The sequence below is a fragment of the Eptatretus burgeri genome, unplaced genomic scaffold (assembly GCF_056783735.1).
Source record: "Eptatretus burgeri isolate ZD-2024b unplaced genomic scaffold, Ebu_testis_v1 Ebu_testis_scaffold_296, whole genome shotgun sequence".
NCBI lineage: Eukaryota > Metazoa > Chordata > Myxini > Myxiniformes > Myxinidae > Eptatretus > Eptatretus burgeri.
Genome location: NW_028222245.1, coordinates 5,795 through 32,899, shown reverse-complemented (window position 1 = coordinate 32,899; position 27,105 = coordinate 5,795). Strand labels below are relative to the sequence as shown.

Genomic DNA, 27,105 nt, shown 5'->3' with positions numbered 1-27,105 from the left:
GAGGGAGGGGGTAATCCGCCTGTTATTCTGGGGGATTCTTCACCATTGATAATTTTGGTTGAGGTCCTGATGCAGATCCGGCCGATCGATGGGGAACAAAACATAAACTGTTCAGTGTTGTTCCTCCGAATTTGATGTAACTTTAGCACAACACTCTTCACTGTGTCTGAACCAAAGTTCATGGTATTAAGAAAACACAATCGGGCCTTGGGGGGTCTCCAGGGGTTGCCCTACAAAATAGGTATTTGCTTTCTTCTCAGAAACTACACACACAATTCCGATGAAACTCTGAATGACAACCTTGATCAACCCTGATGGACCAAAGTTTGTTCATGACATTAGAAAAATTCAGGTGTGAGGGAGTCTCCAGAGGGAGTTCACAGGGTGTTGCCCCCCCCAGCCCCCCCAAAGAGATATATGTTTTTTTTTATCTGAAACCACACAATTCCGATGAAACTTGATCACAACCTTCATCTCCCGTGATGAACCAGTTTGTTCATGGCATAAATAAACAATCCACAGGTATTTACTTCCTTTCCGTTTCATGTTTTGTGGGTCATCCGTGCCGACCAGTAGTTCCCTGGTTATCTTATCCAGGTGATACCAGGTGATTGCCCAGGGGTCTTGCCCTCATGTTTTTCGCAGTGCTGTGAATTTCAAGTGGTATTTGCAAATAAAACACAACTTGGGTGTCAAGTTAGACGAATAATCAAAATTCGAACAAATAAATTGTTTCAATTTTATCTCGTTGCAAATCTGTGACCGCAGCACACAAAGGGTTAAAAACAAAAACCTGCTTTTCATTCCCACCAACCCGTTTTTTGTCACCTCCAACTTGCCAAGTATGGATTTGTTTAAATTCACAATGTCATTATTATTCTGTGTATGTACGAACAAGTGTTTGTTTTAGAAATCTTTATTTTGCACGAAGTGTCATTAAAATTTTATCTGGGGGGGGGGGAGGTTGGAGCTGAGACCCCTTTTTCCCGAGGGTGCACAACACCGTCAGTCTACCCCTCGCTGGAAGCCACCTGGGGCACGATGACGATCCTCAAAAGATCCCTCGGAACAAAACTTTGAAACCAACAAAACCTCACACCTTGGTCCATGATTGGTGACCGCACTTCCAGAAAGGGAGGTGGAGACTTCAAGACCTGGGAGGACTCCGATCCACTTTATGAAACCCACATATGGAGATAACAACCAACAACACAAACACACACACACACACACACACACACACACACACACACACACACACACACACACACCCACTCACACACACACACACACACACAGAAACACACACAGAAACACACACACACACAGAAACACACACACACACACACAGAAACACACACACAGAAACACACACACACACACAGAAACACACACACACACACACACACACACACAGAAACACATACACGCACACACAGAAACACACACAGAAACACACACACAAACACACACACAGAAACACACACACACACACATACACGCACACACAAACACACACACAAACACACACACAGAAACACACACACACAAACACACACACAAACACACACACTCACACAAACAAACACACACACACAAACACACACACACAAACACACACACAGAAACACACACACAAACAAACACACACACCATGTCCATAAATACTACAAACACAAAGATTTACCTACAAACAGAGTTCTTTGAAAGAGGAATTCAAGTGGGAAATTATCGGAATTCAATTCAAAAACACATCAAGCTGCAGGACACAAAATGTCCGTCTGTGTCTTCACAACGAGAACAAACATGGCGAACACAAGGTCGATGGATCTTATTTTTACAGAATTCCAGAATTTTCCAGAATTTTCCAGAGTTCCAGAACCTGAATCCAGAAATTAAACAGGAGTGTTGTGATGTATCCGAGTCGTTTATACTGATGTGTGCGAGTTTGGGTGGACCAGGGAGTGGTCACGGGGAGTCACGTGACCCGCCCGTGTTATTTAATTTCTCCAAACTTTCAAACATTCGAACTTGTGTTTTGTTTCATTTGAGTTTGGGTTTTGAGAGTTTATGAAGAACAGGAACTGAACACAAACATGAGGATAAAATAATCCGTGTGTTTAAAAAATCCGATTATTCATTGGGACCAGGCTGTTGTTGTGCTCGAAATGACGTCACAATATCGTGCAGCCGTTCATTGTGACGCACATCCGTTCATCGTGACGCACAGCCGTTCATTGTGACGCACAGCCGTTCATCGTGACGCACATCCGTTCATTGTGACGCACTGCCGTTCATTGTGACGCACAGCCGTTCATCGTGACGCACAGCCGTTCATCGTGACGCACAGCTGTTCATTGTGACGCACAGCCGTTCATTGTGACGCACAGCCGTTCATCGTGACGCACAGACGTTCATTGTGACGCAGAGACATTCATTGTGACGCACAGACGTTCATTGTGACGCACAGACGTTCATCGTGACGCACAGACGTTCTTCGTGACGCACAGACGTTCATTGTGACTCACAAAGCACATTCCACGACCGACTCGTTCACAGCGACAGAAACAAGTTTTCAAGCTCTCACAATGTTGACGCTGATTTGGAGAATTTGTATTTCCTTCTTCAGACTTTTTTCTTCGGGAATTGTCCAACTGGACCGAGTCCGGGAAACGTCTGTGTCCGCGAATCAGACTTGTCCCGGACGATGGGTTCTCAAGTCAAAACGGGTAAGGGGCAACCATGGGGGGGAGCATGGGTGGGGGTTAGTGGCGGTATGTGGGGGTTCGTGGGGATTAGTGGGGGTTAGTGGGGATTAGTGGGGGTGAGTGGGGGTATGTTGGGGTTAGTGGGGGTTGATGGGGGTATGTGGGGTTAGTGCGGATTAGTGGGGGTCAGTGGGGGTTAGTGGGGGTCAGTAGGGGTTAGTGGGGATTAGTGGGGGTTAGTGGGGATTAGTGGAGGTAAGTGGGGGTTAGTGGGGGTTAGTGGGGATTCATGGGGAGAAGAGAAAATGAACAAAATGAACTGGAGCGCAGAATTACATCAAAAATATTTAATTCACAGTTTTACACTTTCTGAACTTTCACCTTTCATTTGTGACTGTTCACCTTTTACCAATGTGACGTCATGGAGATTGATTCCGGTTGTGAACGGTGATCAGCAAGTGCATGGCCTCACAAAAACGTGATTGTGAAAACTAAAAACTTTTAATATTCCTTTGGTCAATAACTTTATTTAATTAATTGGATGAAAGTGTGTTTGTGATGATTTTGTGATTAATTAATTTTTGGCATATCAGAGCAATATGATCATTGTGAAGTATGTTATATGTGGATGTTGAGGTAAGTTTCCCTCTGTGGATGTGAAGGTAAGTTACCTTCTGTAGATGTGCAGGTAAGTTACCCTCCGTGGATGTGCTGGTTCATCATGTGGACCAAACATTGTTTCATTATCAATTCGTGGAGACAGCCTCCACTGCTCATAACACACTCAAGCCAATCATCACGTGTTTGGTTGTACATCATCTCACAGTTCATCCATACAGTGTCATTGTCCTCATTTTACAGTTCAATTAGTGAACTGATAAACTTCATGGTTTGTTGCTTTTTGACTGTCTCGGTGAAGGATAGGAGAAAGGTAAATAGTACAGGGACCTTTTTGTCGGGCAAGATCTGCAGATGGGATCCCATTTCTTTGAAGGGACCACAAAGAGGATTATAAATGAATGAGGGACCCTTCCTCCATTTGCAATTCTTAAAAACATTGGGTAAACTCACAAGGTCCACGCTGAACCCGACGATGCCCCCTTCGGGTGAACCGAGGAGGTTACTTGGCTTGAGATTCCTTTTCTATCACTGTGATTCCACTGAGGATTTGGTGAATTTACATTTTCAAATCTCCACAGACAGTACAGCTGTGAGGTTACGAGAGCATCACAAAATCAGACTTTTAACTGTGGAAACTGAAAAGGTCTTTGATATATTAAAATTGTATAAATGTAAAATTCAAATAAACATCTCGTGATCTCATGTCGGGTCACAATCACCCCCGTAAATCAATGATGTCAGGACTTGGTTATTGCTGAACTCGGTGTCCTGGTTCCGTGAAATGACTCCGTGAATCACAATCGGAAACATAAATCACAAAATTCTCACCGAGGAAGTTTTACAAATTAAATAAATTGTTTCACCAGGCATTCATCACCAGGGATATCCAGGTATCTCAAGGTGTGAGATTATAAAAATTATCATTTGAAGTCACTGAACCTGCACCGCCGACTGGTTAAACTTCCAAAAATCCGGGCTGACTGCAAACCTCCACTCTTGTTCCTCACTCGTCCCATCTGAAAACTGTATTTAGGAGGTTGTGATTTTCCACTCTTCCCTGCAGGATTTCAAGCCGACAGTGAACCCTTATCTCACGTCCCCCTCCCCATTTTGACCCACCATCTTCATTACCCCCATGAACCCTTCTTAGCCTCACCTGCTTATTTACAGATTGCGGTGTTCCCTTCCCTCCTCTCTCTTCTCTCCTCTTTTCCTGTTTCATTCCTTCCTTGATGTTTCCAGGAGTTGCCACGCTGCCCAAATGACAGTCGTACTCTCAATCCCCTTGCTCTTCCATGAGTCTCGATCGTGTCGAGTTAAAAAAAGAAATTGATGTCCAGGACGAGTCTTTAATATCAAAGGCAGAAATCACAAACTGTTGAAAGATGGAGTAGGATATTGATTTACAGGGAGTTGAAATGCAGATCAGATATAAAAATGTTATTTTTGGTGTTTAATGGATAAAACCCACTTTTATCACATTTTATTTATATCCTGACACTGCTGTTCCTGTCCCTGAACTGTATACAGATCATCCGTTCCCACGAGTACCTTCACCTGGGGAATATGAAAGAACAAGCCAGGCAGCTGCAATGGATTGGCCTTACCTGGTTGAGCCTTGTGGTGATCGCAGTCATTGTGTTCATCACCGCGTGGTCTCGTGGCTGGTTCATCAAGAAGAGAAATAAAAAATGCCGCATTTCACGGTAAAGAGCGATGTGTCACATCTTTAGTTTAGGAATCTCTCATTCAGCTTGTCCTCCACCTCATCAAGGTTCTGGTCTTTCTTTGTTTCCTTCCTTTGTCCCAGTTTCTTAACCTGTCCCTCATGCAGCAGGTCATGGGGTTTTGTTAGTGTGTGAGTGTGAGTGTGAGTGTGATTGTTAGTGTGAGTGTGAGTGTGAGTGTGAGTGTTCAGGTCATAACTTTTACCAATTGAGCTTTTGTCATTAAATCTTCAACAAACGTTGATTATGAGAATATGAACACAAATTAATAAATCATATAAATATATATTCACACACAGTTTATATTTTCGACCTGTTTTTTTGTTTTAGTTTATTTGGAGGACGGAACAAAGCGGATGCGGACGGCTTTGTGTTTTGGGATGCTTTCTCGTTGTCTTATTGTTCTTTCTGAAGTCGCCATTCTTCTTCGTCTCGTCTCATTCAGGACATGTTCTGTTTTCTAGAAGTTTCAAGATGATGAAAGAACAGCTGCGAGATGTGAACATCAAGCTGATCAGCCACCTGGAGCACCAAGAGATGGATCAACAGCAGCACCAGGCAGAGCAAATAAAACTACATCAGCTTCTTGCCGAGCGAGAGCAAGTAAACTCTGAAAAATTTGCAATTATTACCAAAGAAAATCGAGAATTGAAAGAACTTCTCCAAAACCTGAATATGAATCTGCTACAAGTACAAGAAGTGGCACATCAACAACAACAGCAAAATGAGGAACATAAAATGAAGGAGCAGCAGTTTCACAAGAAGCAAGAGGAAACCAACAAACAATGTGAAAACCTTGCTCGTGCAAACAAAGAACTGAACGAGGAGGTCCAGCAGCTGAAGAGCAAGCTGGTACTTCTTGAGGAACAACAGAAACAGCAAGATCATGAAAATGTCCAGGAACACAATTTGAACATGGAGGAGAGTCTCCACAACAACTCTCCAGGAGCCTTACGGCACGGTGTGGACACTCCAAGTAATGAAGGTCTCCGTTGTAGACCGGTAAATATCACTCATTGTACATAATCAACGTGTGTGTGTGTGTGTGTGTGTGTGTGTGTGTGTGTGTGTGTGTGTGTGTGTGTGTGTGTGTGTGTGTGTGTGTGTGTGTGTGTGTGTGTGTCTGTGTCTGTGTGTGTGTGTGTGTGTGTGTGGTTTCATGTTCGGGTAAATTTAAAATCCCTTTCTTGAGCAATGCATGAAGTTCCAAATGAAATCACAACTTTGTCAAACACACAAACTCGGATTTCACAACTAAAAATCTCAAGCTTTCGAATCCTCAAAACTTTCAAAACTTTTGTCACTCAGACCTTGACTTCTGTTGTTTCTCTCCCTCAGGATGTTCTCAAACAGTTTCACACTTTACTAAGCGAAATGACCCAAGATAACTTTCACCATCTTCTTCCAATGACCATGGCTCTCAACATCACGTGCAGACATTTTGAGAGCGTGGTTCAGATGGTCCTCTCTCAAGCTGTTGTCACGCCCAAAAATTCAGCGGTCTATGCAAGTTTATGCCAACACCTCAACAAGGTGAGGAGCTTCAAACATTGATGGAGGTCACATATTGGTACATCCTGGGTTTATCGTACACTTTAACTCTTTTTGCCATTCTTAAAAACCTTCTACCCACCATGTCACCACCCTGCTTTGTCTTTCACAGATTGAAGTACCAATGGCAGACACACCTGGAACATTTGAGCCCTTTCAGCAAATTCTCCTCAAACAGTGTGAGGAGAAGTATTACAAGAGTCTCGCTGGAATCAGTTGCAGATGCGACATCAAGAGCGTTGAAGCCTCCAGTTTGGTGAACTTGGGAAAATGGGTGAAAATTGAAAAATTGTCCAAAAATGGGAATTTTGATCTGACTTTACTGACGTTGTCTTTGAACATTTGTTTTTATCCAGGTGAACGAGGATGAACTGAACACCCTCTTGAAATTCAGGAAATGCTCCCTGGGAATCATCCGTTTCATTGGGGAGCTCTATAAGCTGGGTGTGGTCACCACCAACATCATCGTGCATATTCTTATCGAGTTGCTCAGAGATGGAAGAAACCAATCTGTTGAATACATCTGTTGCCTTTTGAATACCGTTGGCAAGAAACTCACTTCCAACGTGACAGATGACGTGGTAATATTATACTCTGATCCATGACAGACATGGTCAATTCCAAATGGGATTTTCATTAAGATCCATCACACAGGTTTTCATGTCGATAACTTGCAAATTATTTTTTTTCCTCAACAGATGGATGAATATTTCCACCAGATGGAGTCGATTGTGAGAGAAGGAAAGTTGTCGGCTCGCATTCTGTTGATATTGCAACGATTTATATTTCACCGCAAGGTAAATTCCTCATTCTACATTTTCTAACCACAATAACCCGCCACAGACATCTGCAGACAGTATATCGTCTATCCGTGTCAACACATGTCTGATATGTCTTTCCCTAAACAGCGCAACTGGGTTCCATTGAGACAGTGAAGATTGCTGAAAACCATCTGATAAACAAGGGACCTGAACAGGTCCATCAGCACGGTGAAAGACGGACATGATTGTGGACTGTATGGTCTCGAAAACCAACACAACCTCGAGGCCCGCCACCTCACCTTCACAGGTTGTCTGAACTGCTTCCAAATTCAGTCTCAACTCACCTTAATTAATCACCTGAGCGGAGTCTAGTTTCTGTCATCGTGGAAGATCGTTGATCGTGACATTCTTCACTCCACCCGTCAATCTGTGTCTGCATGGAAGATTCAACTCAGAAATGCTCAACATCTCAACCTCCCTCGGTGAAACACTCAAAAGTACAAAAATCCCACAATTCCTTTTTTCACCGATATGTTTAAATCTGTTCTGAAGATGTAAATATCAATTACATGTTTCATATTCGTTTGAATTGTGTTTTTATTTTATTGATGATCTTGGTGATTTACATTTGTTGAAACATGATTTTTCTGGCTATTATAATGTCAACCTTGTTTGTATCAATTTTCTGTTTGGCTTTACCAAAGATGTTTTATTTTATAAACCAAGCTGTAAGCCATTCCTTATCAACCATTTTGTTGGAGTCCTTGCTTGAGTGCTTAAACCATGTGTCGAACACTCTACAATACTCACATTGTCACTGAATATATTGATCGACTTGAACAAAGTTCAGGCCCACTCGCCTGCGTTTGATCGTGCGGTGGTTCACTCGCTGAAAATGTGCAATTTTATTTTGCACCACGTTTCCCCTTTTTGTACGATCTTCTTTCATTCCTCGACAAGTCATTTCGGCATAGATTTAAATATAGAAAAAATTAAAATGTTTTGTTTTTAAAAGTTTCTTCAACCGTTTCATTGGAATGCTTGCTTGAGTGGAGTGCTCGTAACATCTCCAGAGTTAGGAAGGCAAAATAAATTAGATGATTACAACGAGTAAAAAATATTTTCAGTTGTTACAATAGCAAAGCAATGAATTGCCACATCACGGGAGGATAGCCAAGAGGTACGCAGACTTGCTCTTTCTCTAATAAGCTGTTTAGCCTGTGTTTGAATCCCGACCCAGCTATAAACTGTCTTCCCGGTGTATCACAGGCTGGGTGCTTCATCAACGTGTGTGCCGTCTCTCAGATAAACATTAAACTGCACATCCCATCAACTAGAATGCACCCTCTCCCCTTCCCCTTCCCCTTCACCTTCCCCTTCCCTGTCACCCCTTCTCCCCTTTCCTGTTACCCCTCTCTCTCTCTTTTTAGAAATTACACCGAAGTTTTGTCCTCAAAAATAATTGGTGGTTAAAGTCAGTGACTTATTTGAAAATCCTCTTTAAATTTCAAGACAATCAGAAGAAAATTGAGGATTTTTGAAATTTGGCCCACGTTGACCTTTTGAACACAAAATCGATGGGTTTCTTGTTTACGACCAATTCAACCATTTGGTGAAGATCAGTTTTAAATTCTGATTTGCAGGTGAATGAGATGGGCCAGATGTTCGTGACAATAACAAACCATGAAAAGACCGAAACGAGACACGGCTCTCCAGCAAGGTAATAAGATGATGTAATTAATACACCTGCTCCCGTTCAAGGTCCAGATCCCGTCTGGTATCTCAGTTGGCCACAACACGTGAATTGTTGAGCCTGGATGAGGTATGCGCTCCACCAAGTTCCTTTGTAGTATTTTTCTGGAGTTAATTACACGAGTATGTGCACGTAAAAAAAAATAGCAAATAGTAAAATAAATAAATAAATAAATAAATAATAAATAAATAAACCACACAGGCCGTTTCTTCGCTCTCACGTGCCCGTACGTGTGTGACCCGGAATTTCGATATTATTCGCAGTTACGATTATTCGCAATTTATTTTTAAAACCCAATTATTCAATTAGCGCCAATGTATTTTACCTTTTCGCAATGTCGTGGCAAGGAAAAACAAAAAGAGAAGAGAAGAGAGAGAAAAAATTTATTTCCTGGTTTGGAGCATACCAGCACTGATGTTACCGAAATTTATACACCGTCTAATATGAAAACGATCATAACTTGTGCCATTGTGTTTATCTATAAATGCGCATAAGAAATCGAGAAATTATTAGAATACATGAAGTCATCACTCTCCAGAAGCCCGTACGTTGTATCCTGTAATGGGGAACGTGGCTGTGCTTCCTTTCCCCATCGGCCACGCCCACGCAACAACGTGTCTCCCCATTGGTTTGGTAAATAAATGGCCATAACTTGGGAAGCATTTTTCCGATTAATATCAAACCTTGAAAAAGCACATCCTCAGGTCCCCAGCAATATACCTGGCAAGTTTCAATTAGATCGGCCCAGAGGTTGTCGAGAAACAGCGGTCACACACACACACACACACACACACATACACACACACACACACACACACACACACACACACACACACACACACACACACACACACACACACACACACACACACACACACACACACACACACAACACACACACACAACACACACACACATACACACACACACACACACACACACACATTGCTGGAATTATAGATTGATGAGTGAAAGACAGAAACATCAGGAATTTGATTCTGATAAACAGTATCCATTGCCAGTGGAAGTTACGAATGAGATAATGGGAATGAAAATATTTTCTTTATTTGTTCAATTGACGAATATTGAATGAAAATAAACATTTAAATGCCAATTTATAGAATTAACAACCTGCGTACAATCTCATTCGAGTTGTTTTATCTGTGTTGCCCAGAGGAATTCAATGAAATATGTATTTACAGTTCCAAAAGAAAATCTCCACCCCCTTTCAAAATGTACACCTTTTGTTGCCTTATTGCCTGAAATTGAATTGCATTAAATCAGACTTTTTCCACCTTTATTTACACATCGTAGCCCACAACTTCCAAGGAAAAAACAGAATTCTACAAATTTCAGAATATTCATTAAAAATACAAAACGAGAATATCTGGCTTGGATAAGTGACCACCCACCCCCTTTTAATAGCAACTGTAAAGAAAAAAGAGCAATCAGCATTTGCAGACCCTCACCGGACTTGTTTTGTGTGATGTTTATCGACTGGCGTGTGATTTAATTAATAAGAGATTATTAGAACTGCCACTTTATAACTGCTGGCAGTGGTGACTGGGTAAGAAGACGTCACGCTTTGATTGGACACCTGACCCTAACCCATTGCGCTACTCCTCCACCCTCAAATCCATCCTGGCACAGTCAAGTGAACCTTATTCAAAAAATAAAAATGAAAAAACAAAAAGAACCAATTTCAAATAATTAAATAATTCTGGGTGCCAGACCATGCACCCAATCAGGATGAAATTTAAAATATGTATTATTCCCCATCACAACTCGATCATAAATGTGACGTTTCATGTCGATTGGTGAAGCAGTTCCAGAGAAAACAATATTAAATATTTTTCTTCAATCCAATATGGCTGCCAAACCATTTCCACCATCAATATTCTTCAACAAATTTGTAACCCACGTCTTGCGGAACATGTGTGTCAAGTTTCCCCTCGATCTATCCAGCCTTTGTGGAGAAGAAGATATTGAAAGGTTTCAGGGTAAATCCAATATGGCTGCGAAACCTTGTGACCAATGATGTCAAATGTGTGAACCTTTTGTTCCTCATGGATAGGCGGTCAGATATGTCCAGTTTCGCCTCGAACTGTTCAGCCACTTCAGAGAAGTTTTTTGAATGTTGTTTAAAAAATTATTTTAAAATGGCTGACAAATCACGTGACCAATCAATTTCATTCTCGTTTTTTTCTGTTACGAAGTCATCAAATTTTTTTCTCTGGACCATTTTATCCCTCGATGACCGTCAAATTTTTTTCTACTGATCAGATGTAGCATTCTACATCTGCAATTATGATGTCATAACGAAGGCACCAATGACATCATAAAAATCATATTTATTTCCCCATGAGGAGAATTTGCCATGTGCCAAGTTTCAATTTTTATCCTTCGTGTGGTTTTCAAGGTACGAAGGTCAAAAATATTTCTGTTTTTCCACATTGCTGCAGCACCACGTAACCAATGACATCATAATTACAATAAAACATTCTACATCAGCATTCGCTCCTTTCGTGAAAATTTCAATTCAATCCGACAAGCGCTTGTGGAACTTCTGTGTGGACAAACAAACAAACAGACAGAAAGACAAACAAACGGACCCAAACACAACACCTTCTCCTTCGGCGAGGTTAAAAATCACTCCTTGAGTGACTTGGCTGAACATAATGGCACTCGGTGGAGCGCATACCTCCTCCAGGTCAGGTCAGGTATGGGAACATGTGCCAAAGCTGCGTCCATTCTCTGCCGGTACTCCAGGGGCCTCCGTCTGGCCATCCCCCAGGCAGATGACTGGCCCATCCCCATCTCCTTGAGACTCTGATCAACCTGCTGCAACCACGAGGCACGTGGTCAGCCCATTGGCCTCCTCCACTCACGAGACTCCATCGCTGAGAGAATCTGGTGAGCAGGATCAGCGTCAGGAAAATGAGCCACATGTCCAGACAGCCGCAACCTGCACAAGGCAGGTTGGCAAAATTAACATGACTTCAGTGTTGCCAGATACAAGCCAGGTTGGCAAAAAAACTAAACTTAAGTGTTGCCAGATACAAGGCAGGTTGGCAAAATTAACATGACTTCAGTGTTGCCAGATACAAGCCAGGTTGGCAAAAAAACTAAACTTAAGTGTTGCCAGATACAAGGCAGGTTGGCAAAAAAACATGACTTAAGTGTTGCCAGATACAAGCCAGGTTGGCAAAAAAACATCACTTACGTGTTGCCAGATGCAAGCCAGGTTGGCAAAAAAACATCACTTAAGTGTTGCCAGATACAAGCCAGGTTGGCAAAAAAACATCACTTACGTGTTGCCAGATGCAAGCCAGGTTGGCAAAAAAACATTACTTAAGTGTTGCCAGATGCAAGCCAGGTTGGCAAAAGAAACATCACTTAAGTGTTGCCAGATACAAGGCATGTTGGCAAAAAAACATTACTTAAATGTTGCCAGATACAAGGCAGGTTGGCAAAAAAACATTACTTAAGTGTTGCCAGATACAAGGCAGGTTGGCAAAAAAATATGACTTAAGAGTAGCCAGAAACAAGCCAGGTTGGCAAAAAAACATTACTTAAATGTTGCCAGATACAAGCCAGGTTGGCAAAAAAAACATCACTGAAGTGTTGCCAGATACAAGGCATGTTGGCAAAAAAACATTACTTAAATGTTGCCAGATACAAGGCAGGTTAGCAAAAAAACATTTCTGATGTGTTGCCAGATACAAGCCAGGTTGGCAAAAAAACATTACTTAGGTGTTGTCAGATGCAAGCCAGGTTGGCAAAAAAACATCACTTAAGTGTTGCCAGATACAAGCCAGGTTGGCAAAAAACATCACTGAAGTGTTGCCAGATACAAGCCAGTTGGGAAAAAACATCACTGAAGTGTTGCAAAATACAAGCCACGTTGGCAAAAAAACATCACTGAAGTGTTGCCAGATACAAGCCACGTTGGCAAAAAAAATATTACTGAAGTGTTGCTAGATATAAGCCAGTTTGGCAAAAAAACATCACTGAAGTGTTGCCAGATACAAACCAGGTTGGCAAAAAAACATCACTTCGGTGTTGCCAGATACAAGGCAGGTTGTCAAAAAATATTACTTAGGTGTTGCCAGTTACGAGGCCGGTTGGCAAAAAAAACATTACTAAAGTGTTGCCAGATACAAGGCAGGTTGGCAAAAAAACATCACTTCGGTGTTGCCAGATACAAGGCAGGTTGGCAAAAAACATTACTTAGGTGTTGCCAGTTACGAGGCCGGTTGGCAAAAAAACATTACTTAAGTGTTGCCAGATACAAGGCAGGTTGGCAAAAAAACATCACTTAGGTGTTGCCAGATACAAGGCAGGTTGTCAAAAAATATTACTTAGGTGTTGTTAGATGCAAGCCAGGTTGGCAAAAAAACATCACTTAAGTGTTGCCAGATACAAGCCAGGTTGGCAAAAAAACATTATTTAGGTGTTGTCAGATGCAAACCAGGTTGGCAAAAAAACATTACTGAAGTGTTGCCAGATACAAGGCAGGTTGGCAAAAAAAACATTACTAAAGTGTTGCCAGATACAAGGCAGGTTGGCAAAAAAACATCACTTCGGTGTTGCCAGATACAAGGCAGGTTGGCAAAAAAACATTACTTAAGTGTTGCTAGATATAAGCCAGTTTGGCAAAAAAACATCACTTAGGTGTTGCCAGATACATGCCAGGTTGGCAAAAAAACATTACTTAGGTGTTGTTAGATGCAAGCCAGGTTGGCAAAAAAACATTACTGAAGTGTTGCCAGATACATGCCAGGTTGGCAAAAAAACATCACTTAAGTGTTGCCAGATACATGCCAGGTTGGCAAAAAAACATTCCTTAAGTGTTGCTAGATATAAGCCAGTTTGGCAAAAAAACATCACTGAAGTGTTGCCAGATACAAGCCAGGTTGGCAAAAAAACATTACTTAGGTGTTGTTAGATACAAGCCAGTTTGGCAAAAAAACATTACTTAAGTGTTGCTAGATATAAGCCAGTTTGGCAAAAAAACATCACTGAAGTGTTGCCAGATACAAGCCAGGTTGGCAAAAAAACATTACTTAGGTGTTGTTAGATACAAGCCAGTTTGGCAAAAAAACATTACTTAAGTGTTGCTAGATATAAGCCAGTTTGGCAAAAAAACATCACTGAAGTGTTGCCAGATACAAGCCAGGTTGGCAAAAAAACATTACTTAGGTGTTGTTAGATGCAAGCCAGGTTGGCAAAAAAACATTACTTAAGTGTTGCCAGATACAAGCCAGGTTGGCAAAAAAACATCACTTAAGTGTTGCTAGATATAAGCCAGTTTGGCAAAAAAACATCACTGAAGTGTTGCCAGATACAAGCCAGGTTGGCAAAAAAACATTACTTAGGTGTTGTTAGATGCAAGCCAGGTTGGCAAAAAAACATCACTTAAGTGTTGCTGGATATAAGCCAGGTTGGCAAAAAAACATTACTTCGGTGTTGTTAGATGCAAGCCAGGTTGGCAAAAAAACATCACTGAAGTGTTGCCAGATACAAGCCAGGTTGGCAAAAAAACATCACTTAAGTGTTGCTAGATATAAGCCAGTTTGGCAAAACATTACTTAAGTGTTGCTAGATATAAGCCAGTTTGGCAAAAACATCACTGAAGTGTTGCCAGATACAAGCCAGGTTGGCAAAAAAACATTACTTAGGTGTTGTTAGATGCAAGCCAGGTTGGCAAAAAAACATCACTTAAGTGTTGCTGGATATAAGCCAGTTTGGCAAAAAAACATCACTGAAGTGTTGCCAGATACATGCCAGGTTGGCAAAAAAACATTACTTAGGTGTTGTTAGATGCAAGCCAGGTTGGCAAAAAAACATTACTGAAGTGTTGCCAGATATAAGCCAGTTTGGCAAAAACATCACTGAAGTGTTGCCAGATACAAGCCAGGTTGGCAAAAACATTATTTAGGTGTTGTTAGATACAAGCCAGTTTGGCAAAAAACATTACTTAAGTGTTGCTAGATATAAGCCAGTTTGGCAAAAAAACATCACTGAAGTGTTGCCAGATACAAGCCAGGTTGGCAAAAAAACATTACTTAGGTGTTGTTAGATGCAAGCCAGGTTGGCAAAAAAACATTACTTAAGTGTTGCCAGATACAAGCCAGGTTGGCAAAAAAACATCACTTAAGTGTTGCTAGATATAAGCCAGTTTGGCAAAAAAACATCACTGAAGTGTTGCCAGATACAAGCCAGGTTGGCAAAAAAACATTACTTAGGTGTTGTTAGATGCAAGCCAGTTTGGCAAAAAAACATCACTGAAGTGTTGCCAGATACATGCCAGGTTGGCAAAAAAACATTACTTAGGTGTTGTTAGATGCAAGCCAGGTTGGCAAAAAAACATTACTGAAGTGTTGCCAGATACATGCCAGGTTGGCAAAAAAACATTACTTAAGTGTTGCCAGATACATGCCAGGTTGGCAAAAAAACATTATTTAGGTGTTGTCAGATACAAGCCAGGTTGGCAAAAAAACATTACTGAAGTGTTGTCAGATACAAGGCAGGTTGTCAAAAAACATCACTTAGGTGTTGCCAGATACAAGGCAGGTTGGCAAAAAAACATTGCTGAAGTGTTGTCAGATACAAGGCAGGTTGTCAAAAAACATCACTTAGGTGTTGCCAGATACAAGCCAGGTTGGCAAAAAAACATTGCTGAAGTGTTGTCAGATACAAGGCAGGTTGTCAAAAAACATCACTTAGGTGTTGCCAGATACATGCCAGTTTGGCAAAAAAACATCACTGAAGTGTTGCCAGATACATGCCAGGTTGGCAAAAAAACATTACTTAGGTGTTGTTAGATGCAAGCCAGGTTGGCAAAAAAACATTACTGAAGTGTTGCCAGATACAAGCCAGGTTGGCAAAAAAACATTACTTAGGTGTTGTTAGATGCAAGCCAGGTTGGCAAAAAAACATCACTTAAGTGTTGCTGGATATAAGCCAGGTTGGCAAAAAAACATTACTGAAGTGTTGCCAGATACATGCCAGGTTGGCAAAAAAACATTATTTAGGTGTTGTCAGATACAAGCCAGGTTGGCAAAAAAACATTACTGAAGTGTTGTCAGATACAAGGCAGGTTGTCAAAAAACATCACTTCGGTGTTGCCAGATACATGCCAGTTTGGCAAAAAAACATCACTGAAGTGTTGCCAGATACATGCCAGGTTGGCAAAAAAACATTACTTAGGTGTTGTTAGATGCAAGCCAGGTTGGCAAAAAAACATTACTGAAGTGTTGCCAGATACATGCCAGGTTGGCAAAAAAACATTACTTAAGTGTTGCCAGATACATGCCAGGTTGGCAAAAAAACATTATTTAGGTGTTGTCAGATACAAGCCAGGTTGGCAAAAAAACATTACTGAAGTGTTGTCAGATACAAGGCAGGTTGTCAAAAAACATCACTTCGGTGTTGCCAGATACATGCCAGTTTGGCAAAAAAACATCACTGAAGTGTTGCCAGATACATGCCAGGTTGGCAAAAAAACATTACTTAGGTGTTGTTAGATGCAAGCCAGGTTGGCAAAAAAACATTACTGAAGTGTTGCCAGATACATGCCAGGTTGGCAAAAAAACATTACTTAAGTGTTGCCAGATACAAGCCAGGTTGGCAAAAAAACATTACTGAAGTGTTGTCAGATACAAGGCAGGTTGTCAAAAAACATCACTTAGGTGTTGCCAGATACAAGGCAGGTTGGCAAAAAAACATTGCTGAAGTGTTGTCAGATACAAGGCAGGTTGTCAAAAAACATCACTTAGGTGTTGCCAGATACATGCCAGTTTGGCAAAAAAACATCACTGAAGTGTTGCCAGATACATGCCAGGTTGGCAAAAAAACATTACTTAGGTGTTGTTAGATGCAAGCCAGGTTGGCAAAAAAACATTACTGAAGTGTTGCCAGATACATGCCAGGTTGGCAAAAAAACATTACTTAAGTGTTGCCAGATACAAGCCAGGTTGGCAAAAAAACATTACTGAAGTGTTGTCAGATACAAGGCAGGTTGTCAAAAAACATCACTTAGGTGTTGCCAGATACAAGGCAGGTTGGCAAAAAAACATTGCTGAAGTGTTGCCAGATACAAGGCAGGTTGTCAAAAAACATCACTTCGGTGTTGCCAGTTACGAGGCCGGTTGGCAAAAAAACATCACTTAGGTGTTGCCAGATACAAGGCAGGTTGGCAAAAAAACATCACTTAGGTGTTGCCAGATACAAGGCAGGTTGGCAAAAAAAACATTACTTAGGTGTTCTTAGATGCAAGCCAGGTTGGAAAAAAAACATTACCTCGGTGTTCTTAGATGCAAGCCAGGTTGGCAAAAAAACATCACTTAGGTGTTGCCAGATACAAGGCAGGTTGGCAAAAAACTTCACTGAAGTGTTGCCAGATACAAGGCAGGTTGGTAAAAAAAACATTACTTCAGTGTTGCCAGATTCAAGTCTTCTTCTTCTCCTTTCGGCTGCTCCCGGTCGGGGTCGCCACAGCAGATCATCCGTATGATCCGCATGGTGATTTGGCACATGTTTTACACCGGATGCCCTTCCTGACACAACCCTGGTCGCCTCTTACGACACAGGGATATGGTACACCTATTTTAACCGGGGTATACACCGGCCCAGTACACTGGTACTCATTTCGCCGACCTCGGAAGGATGACAGGCTGAGTAAACCCCCTGGTGTATTAATTCAGTGGCCCAATGGGGCTTGAACTCAGGACCTTTTGGATCCCAAGCCGCTGCCCTAACCACTGCGCCAACACACCAGGCTAGTGTTGCCAGATTCAAGTCAGGTTGGCAAAAAAACATGACTTACGTGTTACCAGGTACAAGGCAGGTTGGCAAAAAATGTATTAAAATTTTTGAATTTATGAAAGTAGGTTAATTATCATAAAGTAATAAGCACGATGAGTCGTTCGAAAATCCTGCGAAATCAGATTAATCAAAAGAATTAATGACCTGGACCTGATATAATACACAACTGTGACTTTTGATGTCTGTTGCTGTTTTAGGGAAACACAACTATTTTCTGTTTGAGTCAAAGTTGTGGAAATAATTTTAAATGCATTGATATGCTAATTAGGATCCGCCATTATGGAAATTTTCATTTTCGTAAATATCTCAACTTCTGGTCCATGGAAATTTGTAAATGAGGAATCTACACATATGTTTGGAGGGTCAAGGATTAAAGTGAACATATTTCCTTTGTTGTCAGAGATGCAGAATAATGTTTCAGGTCAGGTCAGGTATGGGAGCATGTGCCAGAACAGCACGTCGCTGCGTCCAATTTCCGCCGGTACTCCAGGGGCCTCCGTCTGGCCATCCGCCAGGCAGATGCCATGCCCATCCCCATCTCCTTGAGATGATGGTCAACCTGTTGCAACCATGAGGCACGTGGTCGACCCACTGGCCTCCTCCACTCATGAGACTCCCTCGCTGAGAGAATCTGGTGAGCAGGATCAGAGTCAGGAAAACGAGCCACATGTCCATACAGCCGCAACTGACGCTCACGGACTATGCAGGTAAGAAATCTCATCCGAGTCTCTCTCAGCAACCGCTCGTTGGACACAAAATCCGACCAGCGATAGCCAAGGATTCTCCGAAGAGACCTGGTACCAAAGGAATTAAGTCTCCGTCTCAGATCCTTGGTCAGAGTCCAAGTCTCGCACCCATAGAGCAAGACTGGAAGTACCAAGGACCTGAAGACTCGGACTTTCGTCCTCCCGCACAGGTACCGGCAGCGCCACACCCCATGATCCAGTGAATCCATGACTCCCCAGGCCCGACCCAGACGTCTATTGACCTCTGACTCGCAGCCAGCAGAGACATGAATATCACTGCCAAGGTAAATGAATCTCTCCACGACCTCAACATCCTCACCACAAACAGACACAGACAGGACAGCAGCATCCAAGATGTCACCGAAAGCCTGGATCTTAGTTTTGACCCAAGAAACCCGTAATCCCAACGGCTCCGACTCCTCATTCAGCACCTCGAGGGCCCCCAAGAGGATGTCTAAAGTCTCCGCAAAGATGACTGCATCATCTGCAAAGTCAAGGTCCGAGATCTTGACATTCGCAAACGATGCACTGCAGCTTGATCTCTCCGACATCCTCCCTAGAATCCAGTCCATACAAGTGCTGAAAAGTGTGGGGGCAAGTACACATCCCTGACGAACTCCAGTAACAACTGGAAATAAGTCAGAGATGGTACCACCACACTTCACAGCACTCTCAGTACCAGAGTAGAGTTCAGACATCAGATCGATCAGTTTTGGTGGCACCCCACGAAGACCAAGAATCCTCCAGAGGACATCCCGATTCACTGAATCGAACGCTTTACAGAGATCAACATAGGCAGAAAGCAGCCCCTGCCGAAACTCTCGTCTGCGTTCGGTGAGGACACGAAGTGCAAGGATACGGTCAATCGTTGACCTCTTTGGTGTAAAGCCTGACTGCTCTGGACGCTGGTGCTCAAGCAGATGGTGGCGAACCCTATCGAGAATTATCCGAGCAAAGACCTTGCCCGGCACTGAGAGCAGCGTCACCCCTCGGTAGTTGTTGCAGTCTTGGCGATCACCCTTCCCTTTCCAGAGAGGGACAACAAGGCCCCTCTTCCAGTCAGTTGGGATGATGCCTGTGTTCCAGGCAGAGCACAAAACTGCATGCAACGGCACGAGTGCAGCATTTCCACCAGCCTTGAGAAGTTCGGCATGGATGCCACAGATCCCTGGAGCTTTACCCCGTTTCAACTGGTTCACCGCAGCCCGTGTTTCCACAAGCGTAGGTGGACCACAGTTGATTCGAGGGTCAGCAACAGGGATTGTAACACCCTTGACGTCCAACTCGACATTTGGGGGATCAGCCTGGTACAACCGCTCAAAGTAACCGGCCCAGCGGGCCTTCACTTCAGACTCCTCTGTCAAGAGCCTACCACTCTCTGCTCGAACTGCAGTGCTCCGAGGGATGGGCTTGGATGAACGTAATGCGCGAATTCCTCTGTAAGCGGGATGAGAATCACCTGTCCACAGGTGATGCTCTACCCCCTCACAGATTCCTCGCACATAGGCCTCCTTGTCCACCCTCAGTGCACGTACAGTTTTACGCCTCAGCTCCCTGAACAGCTCAGCTCTGCCATTCAGCCTGGCCCTGCGACTCTGGTCAATGCTATCCAGTGTCCCTTGAGAGACAAAATTCTTCTTTGGTCTTGAAGGCGCTCCACAACTCTTCAGGACCTCCCAAAGCACCCAGACCCCCCAAGTGTCCACTCAGCCTGTTCACAAACTCCTCAGCTACTCTCTCATCCCTGAGCTTGGCAACATCCAGCCTCGGCTTGGATGGTACCATTCTCCAGGATTTAAGGTGCAGCTTTAGAGTTGCTACAACAAGCCTGTGGTCAGTATTGAGGAACTGAGCACTCCGGTAGACCCTGCAGTTCTGGATCATCCTCCAACGACCGTCAATGAGGACATGGTCAATCTCCTTTGTCACACCGCCAGCGTTGGAATACCAAGTCCAGCGATGAGCTTGTGGGCGCTGAAACCATGAACCAGCCACCCTAAGTCCATGACTTCTTGCAAAGTCAAGGAACTTAGTGCTATTCTGGTTCATAGTTCCTGACCCATGGGGACCAACACACACCTCATAACCATCCCTATCAGTTCCAGTCGATGCATTGAAATCCCCCAAGACTAGAAGTGTATCTCGTCAGGGGCACTGATCAACCACAGACTCGAGTGTGGCGTAGAATGCATCCTTCACGGTGAGATCACTCGCCTCAGTCGGAGCATAAACAGAGACCAGGGAAATGACACCTAAGGAGTGACGAATCCTTAATCTCATAATACGCTCGTTGACCGGTGTTACCTCAATTATCATTGGGGTCAGCTTATTGGACACAGCTACAGCAACTCCTTGGGTATGGTAACCATCAGAGCGACCAGACCAATAGTAGGTGTAACCACCCACCATTATCTCGCCGCAATCCGGTCTCCGAACCTCAGAGAGAGCTGCAATCCCGATGTCCAAACGCTTGAGCTCAGATGATAACAGAGACAGGTGATCATCCTCTCTTAGGGATAGGACATTCCAGGCACCCACCCGAAGGGACCGCCTCAGGTTAACCCAAGGAGACCGCCGTCTGGTGGACGACACCTCAGCACCACTCCGACACACTCTCCCGCAATCTGACCCAGGGATGTTACCCCGTGGTTTCCCTCCTATCAAAGATTGGGGGTGCCGAAGGCTTTGCCCCAATCCCGTCATCCGGTGAGCTGCCCTGCGAAGGGAAGCTGCACAGGAGGTACTCCCACGGAGTGGGTTTTCAGATTTTTTGCGTTTTTGCGTTTTGCGGAATGAAGGGTTTTACGGTGGCCGGAGTGCAAATCCTGCCACCAACCTCCTAATAAGAAGTGACCCAACTGCAGGAGGACGTCCGCAGACACAGTTGGGCACGAGATATGGATGGCCGTTGGCTCACAAGGAGCTCCTCCGCCCTTTGACAGGTTTTGTTTTTAATCCTGCTGGGTGTCCATATCCAAACACCCTCCTCACCAGAAAACCTGGTGGGGGAGACGGTTTAGTCGCCGACAACCCGACCATGGAACAGGTTAGTACAGGTTTCCATGGTACCTGTAGCAGGTCACAGATCGAACCTGACCTGACACAAGTTACACCACACACAAATAATGTTTGGATAGCCTAATTACATGCAAAAATGGAAACAGCTGAATAACGCAAAGTGCAAATGAGTGATTTTTATGGGAACATCTTTTTCTGATACTAGGGACATATATGAACACTGTGGTATCAGTGAAAGTTAGTCGTGGGGTGGGGGGGGGGGTACTTGGGAGGTCCCACTGGCCCCCGTCCTGAACCAACTTCCTCATTCAGTTCAATCCCATCCTTTACTTCAAGGCTTCAAGACAGAAGTTCACCACAACGTCATGTCATCCAAACCCAGATCATTTCTTCTCCAACTCTCCCAAAATACACTCCTTCCTTTCCAGGTTATTATTTTTTCTCTCCCTCACCCTCCAGCTTTGTTTTTTTTGTTGTTCAATTTCTCTTTCATTCCCGGTTTTCCCATCCTGTTCTTCCTGTGTTTGAACTTGTATCCAGCTTGTTTCCTCCACCACTGAATGGGGATGGAGGTTATGTTTTCATCTCTGTCCAGTTGTCTGTCTGTCTGTGAGCAGGACATCTCAAAAGATTTGCAATGGATTCGGTGGACGGGATGGGTGTGTGACAAAGACGAGTTGATTTGATTTTGGTGAAATCTGGATCCGGATCTGGATACTGCATTTTTTAAAGTAATTCTTCACCATCGACAGAGACAGGGCCAAAAACGACAAATAACATGATATCTCAAAAATTTGTGGAAACATTCGGACGATTACTTGATGAACGGTCACTTCAGGCCTCCATCAAGATGAAGAACAATTTATAAGGTGACCACAATTTACAAACAAAGAAAACTTGGTGACATCTGGCTCAACACTAAATCTTTATACCTCGGATGGAAATGTTAAACCCCGTCGTCTGGAGATAAAAATCCTTCCGAATGGTTCAGTGTGTTTCCACCAATAAACTTCATGCAAACCCGTGTAATGTATGGACTGAGAATGTTCTTATACCGTGAAAACCTCTCATTCCATCTCATGTGGATATGTGTGCACCCTCAAACCCCCCAACTACATCGAACGATGCATCCTACTCAACCCTCAACACAGCAGGGTGCACCCCGCCCCCTCTACACCGCCCTTCTCCACGGGTATCACGAGTTCACATATAATCCTCATCGTGTGTTCTCATCTCTGGAGTAAGGACGTGAAGACAACCGATTTTCTTTTGTGAAATTCCCATTTTTAACCTGAATCCAGAAATTAAACAGGAGTGTTGTGATGTATCAGAGTCGTTTATACTGATGTGTGCGAGTTTGGGTGTACCAGGGAGTGGTTACGGGGAGTCACGTGACCCGCCCGTGTTATTTAATTTCTCCAAACTTTCAAACATTCGAACTTGTGTTTTGTTTCATTTGAGTTTGGGTTTTGAGAGTTTATGAAGAACAGGAACTGAACACAAACATGAGGATAAAATAATCCGTGTGTTTAAAAAATCCGATTATTCATTGGGACCAGGCTGTTGTTGTGCTCGTAATGACGTCACAATATCGTGCAGCAGTTCATCGTGACGCACAGACGTTTATCGTGACGCACATCCGTTCATCGTGACACACAGCCGTTCATCGTGACGCACAGCCGTTCATTGTGACGCACAGACGTTCATTGTGACGCACAAAGCACATTCCACGACCGACTCGTTCACAGCGACAGAAACAAGTTTTCAGGCTCTCACAATGTTGACGCTGATTTGGAGAATTTGTATTTCCTTCTTCGGACTTTTTTCTTCGGGAATTGTCCAACTGGACCGAGTCCGGGAAATGTCTGTGTCCGCGAATCGGACTTGTCCCGGACGATGGGTTCTCAAGTCAAAACGGGTAAGGGGCAACCATGGGGGAGAGCATGGGTGGGGGTTCGTGGGGGTTAGTGGGGATTAGTGGAGGTTAGTGGGGGTTAGTGGCGGTTCACAGAGAGTAGAGAATGTGAACAAAATGAACTGGAACACAGAATTACATCAAAAATATTTAATTCACAGTTTTACATTTTGTGAACTTTCACCTTTGATTTGTGACTGTTCACCTTTTACCAATGTGACGTCATGGAGATTGATTCCAGTTCTGAACGTTGATCAGTGAGTCCATGGCCTCACAAAAACGTGATTGTGAAAACAAAAAACTTTTAATATTTTTTTGGTCAATAAGTTTATTTAATTAATTGGGTGAAAGTGTGTTTGTGATGATTTTGTGATTATTTAATTTTTGGCATATCAGAGCAAAATGATCATTGTGAAGTATGTTATATGTGGATGTTGAGGTAAGTTACCCTCTGTGGATATGCAGGTAAGTTACCTTCTGTAGATGTGCAGGTAAGTTACCCTCCGTAGATGTGCTGGTTCATCATGTGGACCAAACATTGTTTCATGATCAATTCTTGGAGACAGCCTCCACTGCTCATAACACACTCAAGTCAATCATCACGTGTTTGGTTGCACATCATCTCACAGTTCATCCATACAGTGTCATTGTCCTCATTTTACAGTTCAATTAGTGAACTGATAAACTTCATGGTTTGTTGGTTTTTGACTGTCTCGGTGAAGGATCGGAGAAAGGTAAATGGTACAGGGACCTTTTTGTCGGGCAGGATCCGCAGATGGGATCCCATTTCTTTGAAGGGACCACAAAGAGGATTACAAACGAATGAGGGACCCTTCCTCCATTTGCAATTCTCAAAAACATTGGGTAAACTCACAAGGTCCACGCTGAACCCGACGATGCTCCCTTCGGGTGAACCGAGGAGGTTACTTGGCTTGAGATTCCTTTTCTATCACTGTGATTCCACTGAGGATTTGGTGAATTTACATTTTCAAATCTCCACAGACAGTACAGCTGTGAGGTTACCAGAGCATCACAAAATCAGACTTTTAACTGTGGAAACTGAAAAGGTCTTTGATATATTAAAATTGTATTGATGTAAAATTCAAATAAACATCTCGTGATCTCATGTCGGGTCACAATCACCCCCCCCCCGTAAATCAATGATGTCAGGACTTGGTTATTGCTGAACTCGGTGTCCTGGTTCCGTGAAATGACTCTGTGAATCACAATGGGAAACATAAATCACAAAATTCTCACCGAGGAAGTTTTACAAATTAAATAAATTGTTTCACCAGGCATTCATCACCAGGGATATCCAGGTATCTAAAGGTGTGAGATTATAAAAATTATCATTTGAAGTATCTTCCGATAACTGAACCTGCACCGCCGACTGGTTAAACTTCCAAAAATCCGGGCTGACTGCAAACCTCCACTCTTGTTCCTCACTCGTCCCATCTGAAAACTGTATTTAGGAGGTTATGATTTCCCACTCTTCCCTGCAGGATTTCAAGCCGACAGTGAACCCTTATCTCACGTCCCCTCCCCGTCGCCATTTTGCCCCACCATCTTCATTACCCCCATTAACCCTTCTTAGCCTCACCTGCTTATTTACAGATTGCGGTGTTCCCTTCCCTCCTCTCTCTTCTCTCCTCTTTTCCTGTTTCATTCCTTCCTTGATGTTTCCAGGAGTTGCCACGCTGCCCAAATGACAGTCGTACTCTCAATCACCTTGCTCTTCCATGAGCCTCGATCGTGTCGAGTTAAAAAAAAAACGATGTCCAGGACGAGTTTAATATCAAAGGCAGAAATCACAAACTGTTGAAAGATGGAGTAGGATATTGATTTATAGGGAGTTGAAATGCAGATCAGATATAAAATGTTATTTTTGGTGTTTAATGGATAAAACCCACTTTTATCACATTTTATTTATATCCTGACACTGCTGTTCCTGTCCCTGAACTGGATACAGATCATCCGTTCCCACGAGTACCTTCACCTGGGGAATATGAAAGAACAAGCCAGGCAGCTGCAATGGATTGGCCTTACCTGGTTGGGCCTTGTGGTGATCGCAGTCATTGTGTTCATCACCGCGTGGTCTCGTGGCTGGTTCATCAAGAAGAGAAATAAAAAATGCCGCATTTCACGGTAAAGAGCGATGTGTCACATCTTTAGTTTAGGAATCTCTCATTCAGCTTGTCCTCCACCTCATCAAGGTTCTGGTCTTTCTTTGTTTCTTTCCTTTGTCCCAGTTTCTTAACCTGTCCCTCATGCAGCAGGTCATGGGGTTTTGTTAGTGTGTGAGTGTGAGTGTGAGTGTGAGTGTGAGTGTGAGTGTGATTGTTAGTGTGAGTGTGAGTGTGAGTGTGAGTGTGAGTGTGAGTGTGAGTGTGAGAGTGAGTGTGAGTTTTCAGGTCATAACTTTTACCAATTGAGCTTTTGTCATTAAATCTTCAACAAACGTTGATTATGAGAATATTAACACAAATTAATAAATCATATAAATATATATTCACACACAGTTTATATTTTCGACCTGTTTTTTTGTTTTAGTTTATTTTGAGGACGGAACAAAGCGGATGCGGACGGGCTTTGTGTTTTAGGATACTTTCTCGTTGTCTTTTTGTTTTCTGAAGTCGCCATTCTTCTTGGTCTAGTCTCATTCAGGACATGTTCTCTTATGTAGAAGTTACAGGATGATGAAAGAACAGCTGCGAGATGTGAACATCAAGCTGATCAGCCACCTGGAGCACCAAGAGATGGATCAACAGCAGCACCAGGCAGAGCAAATAAAACTACATCAGCTTCTTGCCGAGCGAGAGCAAGTAAACTCTGAAAAATTTGCAATTATTACCAAAGAAAATCGAGTATTCAAAGAACTTCTCCAAAACCTTAATATGAATCTGCTGCAAGTACAAGAAGTGGCACATCAACAACAACAGCAAAATGAGGAACATAAAATGAAGGAGCAGCAGTTTCACGAGAAGCAAGAGGAAACCAACAAACAATGTGAAAACCTTGCTCGTGCAAACAAAGAACTGAACGAGGAGGTCCAGCAGCTGAAGAGCAAGTTGGTACTTCTTGAGGAACAACAGAAACAGGAAGATCATGAAAATGTCCAGGAACACAATTTGAACATGGAGGAGAGTCTCCACAACAACTCTCCAGGAGCCTTACGGCACGGTGTGGACACTCCAAGTAATGAAGGTCTCCATTGTAGACCGGTAAATATCACTCATTGTACATAATCAACGTGTGTGTGTGTGTGTATGTGTGTGTGTGTGTGTGTGTGTGTGTGTGTGTGTGTGTGTGTGTGTGTGTGTGTGTGTGTGTGTGTGTGAGTGTGTGTCTGGTTTCATGTTTGAGTATATTTAAAATCCCTTTCTTGAGCAATGCATGAAGTTCCAAGTGAAATCACAACTTTGACAAACACACAAACTCGGATTTCACAACTAAAAATCTCAAGCTTTCTAATCCTC

The 27,105-nt window shown here is 43.1% G+C and overlaps 2 protein-coding genes across 2 annotated transcripts; both read left to right on the top strand.

Annotated features, from left to right (window-relative positions):
- Positions 1-3,323: 3,323 nt before the first annotated feature.
- LOC147007337 (uncharacterized) lies at positions 3,324-6,610 on the top strand. Its single transcript, XM_085867304.1, has 4 exons — positions 3,324-3,344; positions 4,860-5,035; positions 5,521-6,058; positions 6,395-6,610. Exons 1-4 carry the CDS (start codon positions 3,324-3,326, stop codon positions 6,608-6,610), a joined length of 951 nt encoding a protein of 316 aa, XP_085723430.1.
- An 18,924-nt stretch (positions 6,611-25,534) lies between these two features.
- On the top strand, positions 25,535-26,874 carry LOC147007336 (uncharacterized). The gene is made up of 2 exons (XM_085867307.1): positions 25,535-25,774; positions 26,313-26,874. Exons 1-2 carry the CDS (start codon positions 25,635-25,637, stop codon positions 26,872-26,874), a joined length of 702 nt encoding a protein of 233 aa, XP_085723433.1. The 5' UTR covers positions 25,535-25,634.
- Positions 26,875-27,105: the final 231 nt, after the last annotated feature.

Coding starts and splice junctions, on each gene's coding strand:
- LOC147007337 (XM_085867304.1), top strand. CDS start 3,324: ATGTTATATGTGGATGTTGAG. Junction 3,345..4,859: donor TGTTATATGTGGATGTTGAG/GTAAGTTTCCCT, acceptor AACTGTATACAG/ATCATCCGTTCCCACGAGTA. Junction 6,059..6,394: donor AAGGTCTCCGTTGTAGACCG/GTAAATATCACT, acceptor TCTCTCCCTCAG/GATGTTCTCAAACAGTTTCA.
- LOC147007336 (XM_085867307.1), top strand. CDS start 25,635: ATGAAAGAACAAGCCAGGCAGCTGCAATGGATTGGCCTTACCTGGTTG. Junction 25,775..26,312: donor AAAAAATGCCGCATTTCACG/GTAAAGAGCGAT, acceptor TCTCTTATGTAG/AAGTTACAGGATGATGAAAG.